This window comes from Artemia sp. Qi Xiang Cuo, chromosome 20, assembly GCF_049724085.1.
Source record: "Artemia sp. Qi Xiang Cuo chromosome 20, ASM4972408v1, whole genome shotgun sequence".
Taxonomy (NCBI): Eukaryota; Metazoa; Arthropoda; class Branchiopoda; order Anostraca; family Artemiidae; genus Artemia; species Artemia sp. Qi Xiang Cuo.
In genome coordinates this window covers 2,833,870-2,856,708 of record NC_142813.1, presented here as the reverse complement: position 1 = coordinate 2,856,708, position 22,839 = coordinate 2,833,870, and the positions used below count along the sequence as shown (strand labels likewise).

The window sequence follows — 22,839 nt, the reverse complement described above, 5'->3', positions numbered from 1 at the left end:
AAAGTGAAAAAATCCTGTTTTTCATTCTCAGTGAGAAAAACCATAAAAACATGCATAAATTGCTGTTGACAACCAAGAAAAATCCTTCAATTGTTGTTTACACCCAAGAAACATCCATCAAAGTGAGAAAAATCCTGTTTTTTCAAGTGAGAAAAATCCGGTTTTTTCATTCTCAGCGACAAAAACCATAAAAACATGCATAAATTGCTGTTGAGTACCATGAAACATCCTTCAATTGTGGTTAACATCCAAGAAACATCCATCAAAGTGAGAAAAATCCTGTTTTTTCATTCTCAGTGACAAAAACCATAAAAATTGACAAACACTCATAACCATCCAAGAAAAATCCATAGAGGTGAGAAAAATCCAATTTTTTCAAGTGAGAAAAATACTGTTTTTTCATTCTCACTGAGAAAAACCATAAAAAAAGACATAAATTAATGTTGACACTCATGAAAAAAAAAACAAATAAAACAAGTAACACTCAAAACTATTCATGAAATATCCATCAGAGTTATAAAAATCCTGTTTTTCAAGTGAGAAAAATCCTGTTTTTTTCATTCTCACTGGGAAAAACCATTAATTATGTACTGTCAACGTTAGAATAAATTGTAGATCTCAGCACGGGTGAGCAATGGGAGCTCATGATAGGTTCCTACTAATATTAGAAGCTACAGTGATAATAGTGGTCAAATATGGGTCTGAAGCATGGGCGCTCAGAAAAGCGGATGAAGATTTGCTAGATGTTTTCCAGAGGAAATGCTTAAGGATTGTTCTGGGTACCCGGCTGACAGACCGTATTTCAAACAATGGGTTTTACGAAAAATATGGTTCAAATACCGCTTTCTAGGGTTATAATGAAAGAAATATTGAGGTGGCTAGGGCACGTTGTGCGGATGAAGGATGACAGATTGCCGAAGCTTTTCCTTTTCGGCCAACCGTCTAGGGCTTTGAATAGATTGGGGTGGAGGAGGAGCGTGCGTGGCCGCGTTGGCCTCAGGTGGCTTGGTGCTGCGGTGAGTTGTTAGTAGTAGTAGTAGTATCACTTAAGATGGGGCGACGCAGCGTGTAATGAAAAAAAAAAATAAATATCTTAATTACCTGAGAGGAATCCTGTCATCAAAAACTCCGTTGAAGACAAAACCAAGTGGCCAGCTCACCCAACTGAAATATTAAAATAATTGAAAATGATTAAACTGTTGAAATTTGTCAGGGGAATCAAACGATTAAAAAGAAATGAAACGCGAGCAATATAAGGGCCAATCCAATAATCCTAAAAAAATTCTATCTTGCCGAACTTCTGTAGTTTTCTTCGTACTTTTAGGCTATGACATACAAACAGAGGGCTCGGATTACAGCAAATGAGCAGGAATTTGTCTTATTAGAAGCGTTTCCGAGAGGATGGGCCAATTCTACTTGGATTTAAAAAAAAATCCCAAATGGCCAGCTCGGCAAAATAAAATATTTGAATATGAATAACTGAAGATATTAATTTTTTTTTCAAACTCTGGCTTTCAAAAACGGTTCGAAGACTTGTCCTTTCAAAGAATGTTGCTTTTTGAAATGTAAATTTGTTAGTCCTGACAATTCGGTGCCCCAAAGCTCCCCGCTCTCATTTGTAAGTCCCCGGGGGAGAAGTATAATGCATTGTCGAATAGATAATGAGTTAGAAATAATACTTGAGACTTAAAGAAAAGCCCTTAAGCCCAATATGTAAATTCTGTAGTGTCGGTAAATCTATTTGAGTAAATTTAGAAATGATCTCTTTGTCATCGAACCATTTCAAAAAACAGCATGGTCGTATAGCTGAAGGCCTCAAAATTGTCAGTAAGAATTTGCTCGAACGTCTTGATAGAGAAGTAGTGGATTCAAAATTGAAACAAAAGATTGTAATTTCAAGTATGGATTTCCCCTTAAGAAATTCTAAGATTTTTGGAATATTACTTCAAACGGAAAAAGAGTTTGTGTTGTATGTTTTTTCTTTTTTTTTTTTTTTTCGTTCTCAAATATTTTAGTATTTAGGAAGCTACACTTCAGAAAGTACTTGAAAAGTATTTCGAAAATGGGGTTTTGCCCTAAGTATTAAGTGTAAATTGTGCTCTTGCTTGTGAAATTTTAGATCATTCAACTCTTCATCAAGATTGAACTCTGTTGTGTCTGTGTTTCTATAATCGTGAAAAAACTGTACTAATAGTTTTGATAGGTATTCTTGAACTTAATGAATTTACATATCTTCAATGACTATAAAAAGCATAATCCTTTTCATGTATTGTTTTTGAACTTTTCTTTTTTTAAATGTATCTTACTGTCACGTGGGTCCCTCTTTACGTACTGCTCAGCACCATGCACGAGGGACAAACGCAGAAGGGGGGCCTTAGGGCCTGTCTCTCCCTTCAGGGCACTTTTTATTGAAATTAGCTAGTAAGGTTAGTTTTTACCATTGGATAGGTACCCGCTCAACTGCTCTTTTCTTAATTGCCCCCTCCTACCCAAGAGAATCGTGCAAACGTGCCTGCCGTACACGGATTATTAGAGCTAACTTTGATTTAGAATAATAGAAAAATTGTGTACTGATAATAAGTGACAATTTTATTTTATTAACAGACTTCTCTGTTAGTACGCTCCAACAAACATCACAGTTTAAAAGTTCACATTGCCTACAGGCAAGCTAGGTGCCTACAGGTGCTGGGGCCTCATATTCGTTTATATTCTGGCTTAGGAACCCCTTAAGGTGTTGATCTGACCCTAATTAGTTTTTTTTTTCTTCCCCTGATAATGAAATTTTACTATCGTCACTCTTACGCCTTAGGGTTTTATCTGATATTTTGGCACTTTTGACGACACTGTTAGAATTTTTTTTTTAAGTTTTCTTCAGAGGGACGATCAAAAGATCATTTTAGTTCAGTTTTACTGAAATGTGACTGAATATACATCCGTCCTTGGAGAGAAGCTTAGTAGGCAATTTTTTCTACTATCATAGAAGTGTGATAGTGTCGGATGTGGGCTTTAACCATAACAGAGATTTTGTACGGCCCAAATAACGTTTTTTTACAGACCACCCAAGCTTTAAAAAGGACAACATGGTCTGGATCGTTTTGAACGTTTAGTGTTCAGAGAAACCAACGTTTTTATTGTCAGTTTGATACAAAATTTAGTTCAAATATTTTATGAGGAAAGACTTCCTAAGGGGTTATGCACTTTCTGTTTTAGGTGTAAATAATTCCGTACCTTTAGCAAATCATTCAAAACTACCTTTGGTACCATCACACCTGTACTTATATTATGGACTTGCACTTTTCTTACTAGAAGCACATGTAAAAATACATTGTCAACCATGTTTTCTGTCAGTAGTAAACCGAAGTAATGGTGAACACAGGCCCTCTCTTACACCTTTCTTAAGCCTTTGTGCTAAACTGAGTGCAAGTCCAACTGCCCCCAGGGCCCGGGGGCAGGCGTTGTAATTTATGTCCTTGGGGATGTATATGGTTCTTATAGAAGGGATCCTCACATAAACTTCAGAGAAGACTCATTTGATTGGAAATTGAAAGTTCTAGTTAATTTTTTAAAAGTAAAAGGAGATCCGAGGGCAACTAGCCCCCCCCCCCCCCGCGCCATACACCTTCAATGTTTTCGTTTTTTATTTCAGAGGCACTTCATATGGAGCGGGTGGTTGTATAAGCTTCAGAGAAGGCTAATGCAATTGGAAATCGGAAGCTCTAGTGTCCTGTTCAAGCGTCAAAAGTGATCGGAGGGAAACTAGCCCCCCCCTCCTTGCCTTATCATAGGCAGCGCAATCGCGCTGTCAAAGTAAAGAACGATGTTGGCATAATGTATTACTTATTTTTTGTGTTAGACCAGGGCACTTCGTATCGAAGGATTTGTCGTAGAAACTTCGAAAAGGGCTCATTCGATTGAAAATTGGAGTGGCTAGTGCCCTTTTTAATAGTCGAAAGTGATTGAAAGGCAACTAACACCCCTTCCGCGCCCACCATTTCCCGAAACACATCCAATCGAAATTTTGAAATAGTCATTTTTTTCAGTGTAGTTGATTTCCAGATAGAAATTAAGTTTTTGAGGAGGGCACTCCCCCACAGCCTTCAGGGCAAGGGTTGTAAGTTATGCCCTGGGGACATATAAGAGTTTTATAGAAAGCGCTGTCGTAGAAACTGCAAAAAAGGCTCATTTGATTGGAAATTGAAAGGGCTAGTGCCCTTTTTAAAAGTCAACGTTATAGCGTTGACTATAGTAAAGGCCATAGGCCTACGGCTCCAATATTTTATTATTATTAAATAAAAAAAAAGAGTTTTTTCAACTTAAAGTAAGGAGCAACATTAAAACTTAAAAAGGACAGAACTTATTACGTATATGAGGGGGGTTACTCCTCCAAAACACCTCATTCCTTCCGCTAAAGTTTTTCAGTACATTAAAAAAACTTCTTGTTGTTTTAATTAAACAAACATAGTGTTTTAGGAGTCGTTATTAAAGGATTGGGAAAGAATTGAAACTTTAGCGCAAAGAGCGAGGTGTTTTGGAGGAGTAACCCCCTCATATACGTAATAAGTTCTGTCCTTTTTAAGTTTTAATGTTGCTCCTTACTTTCAGTTGGAAAAAACTAATTTTTTTAATTTAATTTCTGATCGTTTTTTAAAATAATTCAAGGAAATCTGGCCATTCCTCCAGGGAAAAATCTCCTTACTTTCACTTCGTTACCACGAACTGTTTGATTTTTGCCCAGAGGCACTTTATATGGTAGGGGTGGTCGTATAAACTACGGAAGGGGCTCATTGGATTGGAAGTTGTAGTGCCCTTTTTTAAAGTCAAAAGTTATCGGAGGGCAAACAGCCCACCACGCCCTTTTTTCCCCAAATGCATCAGATAAACATTTTAAGATAGCCATTTTGCTAAAAATAGTTCAAAAGTCAGGTAACAAAAACACCGGTATCGATACAACTCCCCAGGACCTAGGAGCAGGCTCTGTAAGTTATGCCCTAGGGACATATATGGTTCTTGTGGAAGAAATGCTTGTATAAACTTCAGAGAGGGTTAATCTGATTGAAAATTGAAAATTCTAGTTAAGTTTTTAAAAGTCAAAAGAGATCCGAGGGTAACTAGCCCCCCCCCCTCCGCCACGCCATACGGCTTCAATGCTTTTCGTTTTTTCCTTCAGAGACACTTCATATGGAACGGGTGGTTGTATAAGCTTCAGAGGGGGCTAACTCAATTGGAAATTGGAAGCTCTAGTGCCCCTGTTTAAGAGTGAAAAGTGATCGGAGGGCAACTAGCCCCCCCCCCCTTGCCTTATCATAGGCAGCGCAATCGTGCTACCAAACTAAAGAACGATGATGGCACAATGTATTATTTACTTTTTGTGTTAGACCAGGGCACTTCGTATCGAAGGAGTTGTCGTACAAACTTCGAAAAGGGCTCATTCGATTGGAAATTGGAGTGGCTAGTGCCCTTTTTAATAGTAGAAAGTAATTGGAAGGCAACTAACACCCTTTTCACTCCCACCATTTCCCCAAACACATCCAATCAAAATTTTGAGATATCCATTTTGTTCGGCGCAGTTGATTTCCAGATGGAAATTATATTTTCGAGGAGGACACTCCCCCAAAGCCCTCATGGCAAAGGTTGTAAGTTATGCCCTGCTGGCATATAAGATTTTTATAGTAAGCGTTGTCGTAGAAACTTCAAAAAAGTCTCATTTGATTGGAAATTCAAAGGGCTAGTGCCCTTTTTAATAGTCAAAAGTGATTGGAGGGCAACTAACCTCCCTCTCACGCCCACCTTTTCCCCAAACATATCCAATTAAAATTTTTAGATAACCATTTTGTTCCACGTAGCTGAAATTACTGTAAATTAGGTCTTTGAAGATGACAAACCCCCTCCCCACAACTCTCAGGGCAAGGGTAATAAAATATACCCTGGGGGCATAAAAGGTATTCATAGAAAGCGTTGTCCTAGAAACTTCAAAAGGGGCTCATTTGATTGGAAATTGAAATGGCTAGTGCCCTTTTTAATAGTCGAAAGTGATTGGAAGGCAACTAACATCCCTTCCACGCTCGCCATTTATCCAAACACATCCAATCAAAATTTGGAAATGGCCATTTTGTTAAACGTATTTGAAAGTTCGGGAAATTAGGTCTTTGAGGATGATAACCCCCTCAGAGCCCTCAGGGAAAGGGTTATAAGTTATACCCTGGGGGCATATAAAGTTTTTATTGAAAGTTTTGTCGTAGAAACTTAAAAAAGGGTGTATTCAATTGAAAATTCAAAAAGCTATTGCCCTTCTAATAGCCAAAAGTGATTGGAGGGCAAGTAACCCCTTCTCACGCCCACCTTTTCCCCGAACCCATACAATCAACATTTTTAAATAGCCATTTTGTTCAACTTAGTTGAAAGTCATGGAAATTAGGTCTTTAAAGACGACAACCCCCCCCCCCATAGCCCTCAGAGCAAGGGTTGTAAGTTATGCTCTGGAGTTATATAAGGTTCTTATAGAAAGTGTTGTCGTAGAAACTTCAAAAAGGGCTCATTCAATTAGATATTGAAATGGCTAGTGGCCTTTTTAATAGTCAAAAGTAATTGGCGGGAAATTAACCTTCCTCTCACGCCCAGCATTTTCCCAAGCACATACAGTCAAAATGTTGAGATAGCCATTTATTTCAAAGTAGTTGAAAGTTCTGGATATTAAGTCTTTGAGGATGACAACCCCCCCCCTCCCCACAGACCTCAGGGCAAAGGCTGTAAGTCATGCCTTGGGGGCATATGAGGTTTCTTATAGAAAACGTTGTCGTAAAGCTTCAAAAAGGGCTCATTCGATTGAAAATTGAAAGGGCTAGTGCCCTTTTGAATAGTTGAAAGTAATTGGAGCGCAACTAACCCCCCTCTCACGCCCACCATTTCCCCAAACACATTCAATTTAAATTTTGAGATAGCCATTTTGTTCAACGTAGTTGAAAGTTCTGGAAAGTAGGATTTTGAGGATGACAAACCCCCCTAACCCCTCAGGGCAAGGGTTGTAAGTTATGCCCTGGGGGCATATAAAGTTTTTATAGAAAGCGTTTTCGTAGAGACTTAAAAAATGGCTTATTCGATTAAAGATTGAAAGGGCTAATGCCCTTTTTGATAGTAAAATGTTATTGGAGGGAAACTAACCCCCCTCTCAAGCTCACCATTTCCCCAAACACATCCAATTAAAATTTTGAGATAGCCATTTGGTTCAACATAGATGAAAGTTCTGGAAATTAGGTCTTTGAGGATGAACCCCCCCCCCCGAGCCCTCAGGGATATGGTTGTAAGCTATGCCCTGGGGGCATATAAGGTTTCTTGTAGAAAATGTTGTCTCAGAAACTTCAAAAAAGGCTCATTCAATTGGAAATTGAGAGGGCTAGGGCTCTTTTTAATAGGCTAGTCAAAACTGATTGGAGGGCAATTAACCCCCCCCCCCCCTTTCACACCCACCATTTCCCCAAATAAATTCAGTCAAAATTTTTAGATAGCAATTTTTTTCAAAAGAGTTGAAAGTTTTGGATATTATGTCTTTGAGGATGATCAATCCCCCCCCTCCACACACACCCTCAGGGCAAGGGTTGTGTAAGGAACAACAAAGGCACGAAGAACAATAGGGTAATCTTTTTGCAAGACAGTGAAGATAATTTGAATGAATATTTCGGCCCTATGTCAAAGAGCCGTCCTCAGCAAGACAAAAATATGTAAAAGCAAAAAGACTCACAACGACACGCAACCAATAAAATTAAAAAGCAATTTTTGTTTTCAAAGTAGTCCCAGCATCCTTACTTCAGCGAAGTTCAACCAGGACTGGTAAAAAGTGAGGTAAAACAAGGCGATTCAATGAGATGAAAGAAAATAATTTAAAAACACGTTCTTATTGCTAATTCAGACTTTTTGGCAGCTAACCTCAGGGGTCTTTTTGTGACCGGTTATGTGTTAATGTCTATTGGTTTTTTAATATATTTTGTAAGATCATTTTTAAATTAAATTTGTGTCTAGAGCATTTAGTGTATATTCCCCCAAGTCCCTATTTAAGGAAATATTATTATTAATCTTAAGTCTGATTTCTATTGATTCTCGGACTACCTGTTTTATGCCAAGGTCATTGCTAATAAGGGCAGATTCATCAAAAAGTATATTGTGGCTAGGATTTTCAAATACATTGCTGCCTGAAGCAGAATCAAATGAAAGAGTAAAAATATTATAATTTAGAGCTTTGAAAATATCATCCTTATGCTATTGTATGCGTTTTTCTAAATTTTGGTATGTTCTACCTACATAGTATTTGCCACAACCGCATGGTATTTGATAAACCCCTCTTTGGCGAGTAACTGGGGTTTTATCTTTACCGGAATTTAGAAAATTTATGATTTTGAAATTATGTGTGAATACTACATACAGATTATTTTTTGTGTGCAAACTATTTTTTATGATTTGTAGGGATTTTTGGGATGTAGGGGAGGTAAATTATGTCTGAGGGCTTGTCAGAAATCTCACACGGTAAACTATCATTAATTTTACGGGAAGTATGTCCCTGATAAAGTTTAGTTCTGCTGTGATGTGGGAATCAAAACAAACGTTAGGGCACGATCAACAAGGGATATTACGACAGCTCTTTTAACTTGTGGGACATGATTTGAATTAAAATACAAATATTTATCATTTTGTGTTGGTTTTCTATAAATAGTAAAATTGAGGTTATCGAAGCTACGAATAATTAACACATCTAGGAATGGGATTTTATTTGCGATTTCGATTGCCAAAGTAAACTGTAAATTTCTATCGTATGTATTAAGGTGATCTAAAAAAACCCTAAGTTCATTTTCCCCATAATTCCAGAGTGAAATTACGTCATCCATGTAACGTCTCCAAAAGATATGTTTCAAGAAATACAAATCTAACGATCAATTTTCAGTATGTTCCACATAAACATTCGCCAGTAACCAGGAGAGGGGCGTGCCCATCGCTAAACCATCAATTTGCTGATAAAAAGAATTACGGAATTGGAAATGCATTGAGGACTTGTTACAGAGTTTAACCAATGTCATTAAGACTTAGCCATCTATTCCTGCTGCTGAAGCTTCTATTAAGTGATAATTTTCTTTTATTTTATTTTCTAATAGTTGTTCAGGTACTGCTACATCAATATTTGTATACATTGAAACAATATCAAAGCTACTTATAATTGTATTTTCTGACATATTTACGTTTTTGAGTTTTCAACTAAATCTACCGAATTAAATATGTGTGATTTTTTAGAGTAAAGCAAAGGTTTAAATGCTGTACATAACCATTTCCCAATATTAATTTACAAAAAAAAACTTTCCGAAAAATATGTTTTTCAAAGAAAAGTAAAGGCCATTAAACTTAAGCTTGGCAGATACAAATACCTGTTAAAATTAAAAGTCAAAACAACCAGAAATTATTATTAAAGAATAAATGAAACCCAAAACGAAAAAAAATTAAATAAACAATCAAAGCAAAAAACATACAATCAAGTAATAATATAAACGAATAAATAGATCTTAAAGCGAGTGATGCTTACATTTAATATGAAAATCAAGCTTTAAACGAAAAAAAATATTTTGCTATTGAAGTTTAAATGAAACGTAAAACGAACAGAAATTAAATAAACAATCAATGCAAACAAACATACAATAGATATTAATGTAAATTAATAAATAAATCTTAAAACGAGTGAAACTTAAATTGAATATGCAAATCAAGCTTGAAATGAACAAAAATTACTATAAACAAGAGTTTGGGTATCACCTCCCTCTCTCACTGTAAAAGTCTAAAACCTACTGCGTCATTGGCGCCTTACTGAAAACCAATTTTATGGCAAATATTTTATTTTGTACTTAATATTGAAAATAAACATTAAAATTATAGTAACATTTTGAAGTGATGAGCCTTCAGCAATTAATATCATTATACATCAAATATTCAGTTTAATTTATTAGCTGTTTTAAAAGTCGTTCAAAACGAATATAGTTTCACTATAGACAAGTGTTTGGATACCGCCTCCTTCCTTAACTGTAAATAAAAACAAAACGCATACTGCGTTACTGGCGCTTCACTGAAAGCGAATAATTCTACAAATATTTTCTTTTATAGTTCTTCAGCATTGAAAATAAAATTAAAAATATAGTGAAATAAATTCTCTAACTGATGGATCTTTCAAAAAATAATATCATTATACATCTAATATTCAATTTGATGGTGTTTGTACTTTCCAAGACTGTTAGTTTATAGTTCTCAGTAAAGCGCCAATGACGCAGTAGGTTTTAGACTTTTACAGTGAGAGAAGGATTACTCGGATTATTTATTAGATTTATTTGGAAAAAAGAGGCGTAGGGGAGGGAGCTACTTGCCCTCCAATCTCTTTTGACTCTAAAAAACTGAACTAGAACTTTCAATTTCCATTCAAATGCGCCCTCTGAAGTTCTTATGAGTATCCCTTTAATAATAACCATATATTCCCCCAGGGCATAACTTACTACGCCTGCTCTCGGGCCCTGGGGGGCTGTGTCTTCCTCGGGGTTTTCGTTACATGATCTTTGAACTATTTAAAAAACAAATTGGGTATCTCAAAGCTATTATCGGATGGGGTGAGGAACAAAGGGCATGGAGGAGGGGGGGGGCTAGGTGTCTTTTGACTCTTAAAAAGTGAACTAGAACTTTCAATTCCCAATCAAATGAGCCCTCTTTGAAGATAATAAGAGCAGCCCTTCCATAAGACCCATATATGCCCCCAGGGAATAACTTATAACGCCTGCCCCCGGGCCCTGGGGTTTGTGTTGACACCGGAATTTCTTATATATGATCTTTGAACTATTTTTAACAAAATAACTATCTCAAAATTTTTATCGGATGCATTTGGGAAAAAAGAGTTGGGGGGCTGATTACCCTCTGATATCTTATGTCGCTTAAAAAGTGAACTAGAACCTTCAATTTCCAATCAAATGATCCCTCTCTGAAGTTTATACCAGCATTCCTTCCATAAGAATAATATATGCCCCCAGGGCATGACTTATAAACCTTGCCCTTAAGACTGTGGGGGGAGGGTCCTGCTCAAACATATACCTTCCAGAACTTTCAACTACGTTGAACTATGAAATTTTGATTGTATGTGTTTAGGAAAATGCTGGTCATGGATGGGGCGTTAGATGTCTTCCAATCGCTTTCGACCATTGAAAAGGGAACTAGCCATTTAAATTTGCAATCGAATGAGCCCTTTCTGAAGTTTCTACGACAACGCCTTCTATAAAAACTTATATGCCCCCAGGAAATATCTTACGTCCCTTGCCCTGAGGGCTGCAGGGGAGGGGGGCTGTTATCCTGAAAGACCTAATTTCCTGAATTCTAAACTGCATTGAACAAAATGGCTATCTAAAAATTTTGATTGGATGTTTTTATGGAAAAGGTGGGCGTGAGAGGGGGGTTAGTTGCCCTCCAATCACTTCAACTTCAGGTACACTTCTGTATAAATCATAGGCAGCGCGAACGTGCTGCCTATGATTTTTACAACAACTTTCTATATAAACCTTATATGCCCCCAGGGCATAACTTACAACACTTGCACTGAGGGCTCTGAGGGGGTTATCATCCAAAAAGACCTAACTTCCAGACCTCTTAACTACGTTGAACAAAATGGATATCTCAAAATTTCAATTCGATGTGTTTGGGAAATGGTGGGCGTGAGAGGGGCGTTAGTCACTATCCGATCACTTTCAACTATTAAAAAAGGCACTGGCCCTTTCAGTTTCCAATTGAATGAGCCCTTTTGAAGTTTCTACGATAATGCTTTCAATACAATTTTTATATGCCCCCAGGGCATAACTTACAACCCTTGCCCTGAGGGCTGTGGGGGGAGGGGTTGTCATCCTTAAAGACCTAGTTTCCAAAACTTTCAACTACGTTGAATAAAATGCCGTTGAATCTAAAAATTTTGATTTGATATGTTCGGGGAAAAGGTGGGCGTGAGAGGGGGGCTAGTTGCCCTCAAATCACTTTCGACTATTAAAAAAGGCACTAGCCCTTTGAATTTCAAATCGAATGAGCCCTTTTTTAAGTTTCTACGACAAGGATTTCAATAAAGACCTTATATACCACCAGGGCATAGCTTATAATCCTTGCCCTAAGGGTTGTGGGGGATCGTCCTCCTCAAAAATATATTTTCTATTTGGAAATCAACTACGCTGAACAAAATGGCTATCTCAAAAATTTTATTGGATGTGTTTGGGGGAATGATGGGCGTGGGGGGAGGGAAAGTTGCCCTCCAATTACTTTCGACTATTAAAAAGGGCACTAGCCCTTTGAATTTCCAATCGAATGAGCCTTTTTTGAAGTTTCTACGGCAACACTTTCTATAAAAATCTTACATACCCCTGGGGACCCTTGCCCGGGGACCCTTGCCCGGGGACCCTTGCCCGCTAACTTAAAACCCTTGCCCTGAGGGTTGTGGGGGAGTGTCCTCCTCAAAAATCTATTTTCTATCTGGATATCAATTACGCTGAACAAAATGGCTATCTCAAAATTTTTATTGGATGTGTTTGGGGGAATGATGTGCGTTGGAGAGGGGGCTAGTTGCCCTCCAATCACTTTCGACTATTAAAAAGGGTACTAGCACTTCGAATTTCCAATCAAATGAGCCTGTTTTGAAGTTTCTACGACAACGCCTTCTATACAAACCTTACAGGCCCCCAGAGTATAGCTTAAAACTCTTGTCCTGAGGGTTGTGGGGGGAGTGTCCTCCTCAAAAAATATTTCCTTTCTGGAAATCAACTACGCTGAACAAACTGGCTGTCTCAAAATTTTGATTGGATGTGTTTGGGGGAATGATGGGCGTGGGGGGGGGCTAGGTGCTCTCCAATCACTTTCGACTATTAAGAAGGGCACTAGAACTCTCAATTTCCAATCGAATGAGCCCTTTTTAAAGTTTCTACGTCAACCCCTTCCATATGATGTGCCCTGCTCTAAAGGAAAAAATAATACATCGTACATTGTTCTAACATCGTTCTTATATGCCCTCAGGGCATAACTTAAAACCCTTGCCCCGAGGGTTGTGGGGGCCTCTTGTCTTGTCTTGTCCTGTCTTTTCCTGTCTTGTCTTGTCTTGTGGTATTGTCTTGTCCTGTCCTGTCTTATCTTGTCCTGTCTTATCTTGTCCTGTCCCGTCTTGTCTAGTCTTGTCCTTTCTTGTCCTGTCCTGTCCTGTTCTGTCTGGTTTTGTCTTTTCTTGTCCTACCCTGTCCTGTTCTGTTCTCTCTTGCCTTGTCTTTTCCTGTCTTGTCTTTTCTTGTCTTGTCTTGTTTTGTTTTGTCTTGTCCTCTCCTGTCCTATCCTGTCCAGTCATGTCTTATGTTGTCTTGTCTCGTCTTGTCCTATGCTGTCCTTTCCTGTCCTGTCCTGCCGTTTCCTGTCCTGTCTTATCTTGTCTCGTCTTGCCCTGTCCTGTCATGTCCTGTCCTGTCTTGTCTTGTCTTATCTTGTCCTGTCCTGTTCCTGTCCCGGTCCTGTCTGGTCTTGTCTTATAGTGTCTTGTCTTGTCCTGTCCTGCCGTTCCCTGTCCTGTCTTGTCTTGGTCCTGTCTGGTCTTGTCTTGTCTTATCCTTTCTTGTCCTGTCCGGTCCTGTCGTTTCCTTTCCTGTACTGTTTTGTCCTGTCTTGTCTTGTCGTGTTTTGTCTTGTCTGTTCTTGTCTTGTCTTGACTTGTCTTGTCTTGAATAATTTCTGTTTGTTTTAAGTTTTAACGTCGCTCCTTACTTTCAGTTTTAAAAGCTTGTTTTTTATTTAATGTCAATATAAAACGAACAGAAATTAATCAAAAAAACTTTTTGCACAAAATACGTTTTTTAAAATAAAAGTAAAGAACTTAATTAAACCAAAAATGAACAAAAATAGAATCAAATAATCTACCAAGCATACAACTACCACAAATCAATATCAATAAATAAATGAAACCCAAAACAAACAGAAATTAAAATAAGTAAATCTGAAAACGAGCAGAAATTAATCTGAGTAGGGTTCTAAGCCCTCTGCTTTCTAAAAGCCAGAATATAATTTGTACTTTACTGAAAAAAAATTAAGATTTTAATAAATAAATATCAGCATATGTATATTAAACTGACAATGACTATTTGTTAATTAAATTCATTTGATTTTTTTTCAGTAAAGTACAAATTATATTCTGGCTTTTAGAAAGCATAGGGTTTAGAACCCTACTCAGATCAGAACCCTACTTTGAATTATTTTAATTTCTGTTTGTCTTGGGTTTCATTTATTTATTGATACTGATTTGTGGTCAGTATCACTTTTTCATAACAGTAAGGAAAAAAATTGAATATATTTGGAGATATAAGTGTTTTTTTTTATTCTTAAAAAAAAAAAAAAAAACTTCAAGCTTCATTACGTTTAACTTATTGCCAAGAGTAAATCTAAAGGTCAGTCAGCTCAAAAGTTTTCGGTACTGAGGAAGTTGAATTTTTAGCTCCAAATAGTTCCGACCGTGACGATATGGGTACCACCCATTCAGCGTTTATTAACTTTTCAGTCTGCTGAAAAAAAACATTAAAAACATATCACAAGTTCTGTAGTCTGGAAAGAATCAATTAATAAGCATGAACACTTAAAGTTCGTGTACAAGCTCTCAGCTGTATTCACTTATTACGAGGGTAATAGAGGTCCTTTTGCCTTTTTCTAAGCAGCCCAATAACTAATTTAAAAAGGGGATCAAACAGTTCGTGGTAACGAACAGTAAGTAAGGAACCACCCGGCTCAATAGTAACCAAAACTCTAAAAAAGGAATTTTGATACCAATAGATATATCCAAAGATTTGACTTTTTATGCTGATTTCAAATATATAAATTTCATTACGTTTAGTCTTACCCATCAAAGGTTGCCTGAGAAATGTTTTCCTGATTTTTGAAAAAAGGGGAAAGCAACCCCTAAAAGTCAAGTGATATCAATGAAAATCAAATCATCAGATGCAGTGTATCAGAGAAACGTCCTGTGTAGGTTATATGCTCCTATCTGCAAAAATGTGGAATTTTTTAGTTTTTTGCAAGAAAAAAGATCACGGATGCGTGTTTATTTGTTTGTTTGTTTGTTGTTGTTTTTTCCAGGGGTGATCGTATTGACCCAGCAGTCCTAGTATATCGCGAGAGGGCTCATTCGAACGGAAATTAAAAGTTCTAGTGGCCTTTTTAAGTGACGAAAAACGTTGGAGGGCAACTAGGCCCCCTCCCACACCCCTTTTTTCCTAACATCGTCCGATCAAAATTTTGAGATAGCTATTTTGTTCTGCAAAAAAATATTACTGCAAGAACAGAAATAAAAAATTCAAATCAAATGAAAAAACAAGAAAACAAAAAAGTATGCAGTAGAAATAAAGGCACTTTTGTTCGATCAAGGAATTAACACAAATAAGCTAAAAATGCATAAATGTGACCGGCTTTATTAGCAATCCTGGCTCTTAGGATACGATAGTATTGTAATCCAGATGTTTATAGAGGGGTGTTTGTGTCAAGCGTTTTTTTTAATGATAAGTAATAAAATTTCCTTGCGAACACCAATGAAAAGCAAAGCTGGCTCATAAAAACGTATTTTACAGAACTGTGCAGAATATCGATGAAGTGGTAAATTATCTCATTTTAAACCTCTCTTTGGCTCCTTTAATTGACTTAATCCAACAAACGAGCATTAGTAGTTTATTTCTGGGTGATGATTCTATAGGGCTTTCAACAACCAGATTTATCTCTTGGAAGTACTCATTTATGATATAACAAAATGTCAGATGTACAGCTTGTTAGACAGCCATCATGTTAATACTGTGAATTTGACTGTAATAATTTTAATGATTTAAAAAACCCCTGCCACGAACAATTTATACAGGCAACTTAAATTTGCTTCTGAAGTCTTGCTAGCACTTTTACAAGTAGCCTACGAATATTGGTATTTCTGCAGCTTCGCGCCCTAGCCAGGCTATAGCCAAGGAGAAAAACAGAGCTAATAGAAATCCAAGATAGAGAGTCAGGGGTAAATACAGCCAAGAAGAAAAAGAGAGGCTAATTTCCTGTAGATTTTTTGTAAAGACCGGCTTTATTTTTGTTGGTTCGAACTTTTCGAAATATTTTTATAAACTCATCACATAATCTTTTTTAGTGGCTGATCAGATTAAGAGGAGTCCACTCTCAGTCACCTGTTGTATATCTAAGAATGTCATGTGTGCTGCACAATCCGCACTTGGCACAGTTTTTTCTACGCTTGACACAGTTTCCATCACGCTCGACACACTTTCTGAACGCTTGGGAGGCGTTACCAAGTGTTCTATCTTGTGGTATTGCTAAATTTTGTGGTACCTGAGCTGAAAGAGGATGTTGCCAACAGCTTAAACAACAAAGCATTTCTAAACAAAATCCCTCACAGTTTTCTAGTTGACCACACACAGAACATAAACAGAAAAGGACGATTTGTAAATAATTTGGTCACAGAAAATTACAACAAAGGTAAAGCTTGTACTTATATTTATCCTTGCAAGTTTTATGCAGCTAATAAGTGCAAGAATCAGAACTGCAAATTTGATCACCCGAACATGTGCAAGCATGGTTCGTTATTCCAGTACGCCAGTGCCAGTAAAAAACAGAAATGTAACTTTGTTCACACCGCGCAACAGAAACTGTCTCCAAAGCAGAAACCAGCGAGGTCACCAAATACCAACCATCCAAGGCATTTCCCGCTGAACAATCATACATTAAAGAACGATGTATCCCATAGTAACTGAAGTATTAAAAGGAACCATTACATAGAGGATAATGTAACACACATTTATTTTTAGATAAGATAGTATAACACAAAGGAATTTTAATTATTTCCCTTTAGAATTCATCATAGGTAAAAATTCCCCATACCGGGAATCGAACTCAGGCCAACTGGATAAAAGCCAACTACCCTAACCACTAGACCACATAGCATATATTAAAATGGCTGATTAATGACGTTTATGTTAAATATTGTATAAGGGATCAGTGAAGTTAATCATAGGCAGTGCTTTTTCTTTTCCTCCTCAGACAGCTTTGCACTGGAACATTGTAGAGAGCTGTTTAATTTCTCGTTTTAAAGGAAATTGATGTGGCTAAAAAAAAAAATTTGTAATTGAAAAAATCAATCTTTGAAGTATAATGAGTTTCTTACGAAAAACTGTATTTTTTAAGTTAAAGATTCATCAAAGAAGTCATAATCGTAGGTTGCAGCCAAGTCGTTTCTTACTATTCCAAATCAGAAAAAGCTGTAGGCTTTTTCCTGAAAAAGCTATAGGCTTTTTCCTGTTTGTAATTTCACAGTATCATAGCTAGTTATGAACAGTAAGAGAAAAACCACAGAGAATCAAGCAGCTAAGTAAGTCAAATATGGCACCATTCTCTAAAAAATTTTAGTGTTGATAGTACTACCACTAAAACTAAGGCTACAATTATTAACTGTGCAACAAAAATCTGATTGGTGAATTGAAACTAGAGTAATTCCTGAAAATTTTAAATATTAAATTGAGGAAAGAACTGTAGCCCATAATAGCTGAAGTAATAAAAGACATCCTTATATACATGATTCTTTTAATTCATCATAAGTAAAAAAAAATCTTATACCCAGAATCTAACTCGAGTCAACTGGGTGAGCGCCAGCTATCCCAACCACTCGACCATGTAGGATTTATTAAAATATCTGATTAAAGATCAAACAGTTCGTGGTAAGGAACTGCAGCCTATAGGAAGAGCGACCCGGCTCAATAGTGACTGAAACTCTAAAAACGGAATTTGATACCAATAGTTAGATAAAAAGAATTGAATTTTTATAATGATTTTAAATATATAAGATTCATCAAGATGGGTCTTACCCATCAAAAGTTACTAGCCTTAGAAATATACCTTATTTTCGAAAAAAGGAGAAAACACCCCCTGAAATTCATGTAATCGTAAGAAAACATCACACTATCAGATTCACAGTATCATAGAACGTTACGGTAGAGGTTTCAAGCTCCTATCTGCGAAAATGTGGAATTTTATATTTTTTGCCAGAAGGAAGATCACGGATGCGTGTTTATTTGTTTGATTGTCTTTTTTCCCAGGGGTGATCGTATGGACCCAGTGATCCTAGAATATTGCAGATGAGCTGATTGAACGGAAATTAAAAGGTATAGTGCCTGTTTAATTAAAGAACAAAAAGTTTTTAAAATAGAATCAGCTGTATTTTTTGTTTTTCATAATGAAGTCTTTTCAAAGATATTTGATCATTCAAGCAAGTCCGATTTCTAACACCGATTGTCTACTAAGCTTCACACTTTTAATTTTCTATTTTATCAAACAGTTCGTGGTAACGAACTGTAAGTAAGGAGTGACCCGGCTCAATGGTAACCGAAACTCTAAAAAACGGAATTTTGATACCAATAGATACATCAAAAGAATCAGATTTTAATTCTGATTTCAAATATATAAGTTTCATCAAGTTTAATCTTACCCATCGAAAGTTACGCGACTGAGAAAATTTGGCTGATTTTCGAAAAAAGAGGGAAAGACCCCCTAAAACTTACAGAAACTTAATGAAAATCACACCATCATATTCAGTGTATCAGAGAACCCTAGTGTCGAGGTTTCGAGTTTCTATCTACAAAAAATGTGGAATTTTGCATTTTTTTGCCAGAAGAGAGATCACGGGTGCGTGTTTATTTGTTTGTGTTTTTTTCCCAGGGGTGATCGTATTGACTCAGTGATCCTAGAACATTGTAGGAGGGCTCATTGGAACGGAAATTAAAAGTTCTAGTGCCCTTTCTAAGTTACAAAAAAAAATGGAGGGCAACTAGGCCCCCTCCCACGCTCATTTTTTTCCCAAAGTCACCCGATCAAAATTTTGAGATAGCCATTTTGTTCAGCATAGTTGAAAATCTAATATATATGTCTTTTACGATGACTTAATCCCACACAGTTCCCAGGGGAAGGGCTGCAAGTTATGAACTTTGCCCATTGCTTACATATTGTATTGGTTATTGGGAAATATACAGACATTTTCAGGAAGAATTTTTTTCTGGTAGGGGGGGCTGAAAGAGGGGGTTACTCGGGAGAATCTTTCCTTGGAGGATGTTTTTTTGGGGTAAGGGATATTTCTATCAAGGGGGCGCCGGATTTCCAAGCATTATTTAAAATACGATCAGAAATTAAATTTAAAAAAACAAGTTTTTTCAACTGAATGTAAGAAGCAACATTAGAACTGTAAAAGAACAGAAATTATTATGTATATGAGGGGGTTCTCCCCCAAGTCAATACCTTGCTCTTTACGCTATAGTTTTTTTTAGTGCTTTCAAAAGAGCTATCTATTCTAATTAACGGCCTTTGTGATTAAGGGGTCATTTTTAAATAATTGGAACAAAATTTGAGCTTTAGCTTAAAGAGCAAGGTATTGACTAGGGGGCAAACCCCCCAATATACGTATTAAAAATATATGAATATAGTAGATCGTTACCTAAGTTAATTCGTAAGTTATGTTTATTTATTATTAATAAAAACTTTCGTAAATAAAATTAAACAACTTTCGAGAAAGCCATTTAACAAAAAAAAAGTCAAACTAATATGCAAATTTAGTTTTAATTATTCATGCACGGTGAGCCAAATTCAAAACCTTCATTAATTCAAAAACGTTCAAAAATTAAATAAAAACAAGTTTTTTAAACTGAAAGTAAAGAGCGACAGTAAAACTTAAAACCAACAGAAATTATTCCGTATATGGAAGGGGCTTTCCCCTCCTTAACGCCTCACTCTTTACGCTAAAGTTTGACTCTGTCTCAAAACTTTATGTTTTAAAACAATAAAAAACTTTAGCGTAAAGAGCGAGGCGTTGAGGAGGGGAAAGCCCCTTCCATATACGGAATAATTTCTGTTCGTTTTAAGTTTTAATGTCGCTCCTTACTTTCAGTTTAAAAAAACTTGTTTTTTTTATTTAATTACATTAAGAAATGAACTTTAACCCATAGTACCTGAAGTAATAAAAGGAATCATTATATAGATGATTACATTAAGGAAGGTAGTACTATAGGAACTGTAGCTCATAGTGACTGAAGTAATAAAAGGAATCATTATAAAAAAGAAAGAAATCTAGTCCATGTTAACTGAAACATAAATAGGGATTACGTATTTTCATCAGTATTATCACTGTAGAAATGGATGAAACCTAGTAACAAACAAACCATGGCAAATATTAGACTTAGTTAGCTGCCTCACTCTCTGAAGCTCGTCTCTTAGTATTCCAAATAAGAATAAGCCATTGGCTTTTTCCTGTTTGTTATTTTTACATGAAGGATCTATACAATAATCCTGGTTATAGTGGTATTTACGATAAAAAATAAACTCTAATTTTTCTGGGTTGCAGTGGTAGTTACCAACCTAGTAAAAGACGATTTAAAGTAAAGAAGGAACAGTAAAGCCCATTAAGGGACTAAAAGTTTGTAATAAAACCTTGTTCTCCTAGAAACCATCACCCATCATCAAGTTACGCACCTGAGAAAATTTGCCTTATTTTCAAAAAAAGAAGGAAACAACCCCTAAAAGTCATTGAATCTTAATGGAAATCACGCTATCAGATTCCACTAACGTTATGCAAAAACCATCTAAGTCACATTTTCCAAATTTTACAGGAGAGCGATTTTTCTGGTTGAAAGCGTCTTCTGAATCCGATTATGAACAAAAACTGCTTGGGAAAATTGATACATGCATAAAAAAACATCGAGGAATTGAAATTTGCCATTAGATTTCGCTAAAATGGAGTATATTTTAAGATAATGGACTTAATCGGTTTTTGCAAATTGAATTTTCTCAAAATCTTTTTAAAAAAAATTGCAAATTCAAGCTAAGTCAACTTCGTTTATGTAAGAAATGGTAAAAAAGAATTGTAAAACATGAGAATATTAGCTCATTCTTCTTCATTTTCATTTTCGAGGTAGTCCACCGCTGTATTGTCATAAAGCAAATTTTTGTAGAAGGCATGATAGTCCTCAGGCACAAACGGCAGAAGTGACATCAAGTAATAGTATTTCGCTTTGGAAATCGTCTTCCCATTGGGATACTTTGTCTTCATACTTGCAAATGAGATTTTCTGGGATCCTTTCTTTCAAAAATTCATTATTCTGAACGGTGCATCTTCATCTAGAAAAGTTTTGAACTTGATGATGCTAAATTCTTTTTCGTACCTCAACCAACGGACAGCTAACCAAGAGAATGGCTGATTTTCGGTGTCCACTGTCCTTTTGACACATCTTTTCCTGGAAAATTTGTTATAGTCAAACATTTCGGACTTTGACATCTCAGTGGTGGTCATAGGAATTTTTCCCCTTGCAAGATGTATTAAGTTCGTCCAGTCAGCTGGAACTCGGATTTCAAAGTCTGTATACTTTTTGACCTTCTCAATCCTGGCATGATCGCTGTCGCACTCGAGGTGAGTATGTCCGGGTTCGAGAAACTTTTGATCTATCAGTTCAAAATCCTCCGAAGCAATTTTGGAAACATAATACGAAAACCTTCCGGTCACATACATATTTCGATTCTGAGAAGCACTTGTGTCCGAGTACAGGACTAGCTGTGTTATTCTTGACGGCAGCGCCTTCAGATGCTTAAACAGACAAGAGGCTACCTCAGAGGCTCCCTTGTCACCCATTCCTTCGTGCCAAAGGTAATTGTATGACTTTGCCTCTTTCAAATTGCTTATTACGTGAATGGTAAGGTTGTAGGTACACAGTTGCCTTTTGTAGAAAGCTATATTAGTCTGTACAAAGGCCGCAGGAAGACACTGCTGAAGATAAAAAACCCACAACAGAGTGGAATGGTCGTTCTTTACAACCTCTTTGTCTTTCTGTTTAGACTCCTACGCCGATCTATAGGCTGTCACATGTGCCTCAAGCTGAGCTTGCAAGACTGTTTTAGAATCTTGAGGATCAGCACAATTACTTTGTTGCTTAAGCTTCTCACACGTTCCACAGGAGTCCCTGACTGGAGGTTTAAATCCAAGATTGTATTCTTGATAGAAAACTTTCTTGTACATTGCAACCGATTTTGCTGGCAACCCCTTTTCTGCAGCAAAATCTTTGTAAAGATCGTACATCTTCTGAAGGCTAAGATTAGAAGAAAGATATTTCCTGGAAGTTTGTGACCTTCCATAGTGGGATTTATAAGCAGGAAATGATTCAATGTGCTGCTTTATGAGCTCAATTTCAGCCGGGACTGATCTGTTGAAAGCTTGGCGTCTCTCATGAGTGCTAATAATAGAGAACTTCCCATGTTTTCCTTGAACCGTTGCAAGCTCTGCTTTGGTTCGAGCAAAGACAGACATAAAACAGGACTTGCATATTTTAACTTTCTCCGATTCAACAGTCACATAATAGTACCAGGCATAGCGCTCCTTGTTACTATCATCTTTTCTCTTCCTGGTTCGTTTCGGTCGAGTTCTGTTCATTCAGTTCAGAAGAAATTGCTGCTGCTGTTTCTTTTCACCTATAGCCCAGTAAGGATTCAAACAGACTGGGTTTCGTTTCACTACCAAGTTTTTCAGAACAGCTCAGCCTGCAACTTCTAAAAGCTTCATTCTGTTTTCCAGCAGGGTGAGCAATATTTTTGGCACTCACATATTCTTTTGTATTTTCTTTCAGTCCGTTCTCTTCGTCTCATGTAGTTCGCACTTCGGCCACGTTTTCGTCCGGAATGTGCTTCTTCCGCAGTAACTTCACTGTCTTGATCAGGCAAAGAATCTGTCACCGGGTCTTCAACAACATTCCCTGACCCACTGGATGG

General features: G+C 36.9%; 1 protein-coding gene across 1 annotated transcript in view; it reads right to left on the bottom strand.

The window, feature by feature from the left end:
* Tdc2 (Tyrosine decarboxylase 2) overlaps nucleotides 1–22,839 on the bottom strand; it is a 210,053-nt gene that overhangs the window by 14,675 nt on the left and 172,539 nt on the right. Inside the window, exon 13 of the mRNA XM_089105998.1 lies at nucleotides 1,102–1,164. Coding sequence (XP_088962124.1) covers nucleotides 1,102–1,164 — 63 coding nt within the window. The remainder of the gene's footprint in view (nucleotides 1–1,101; nucleotides 1,165–22,839) is intronic.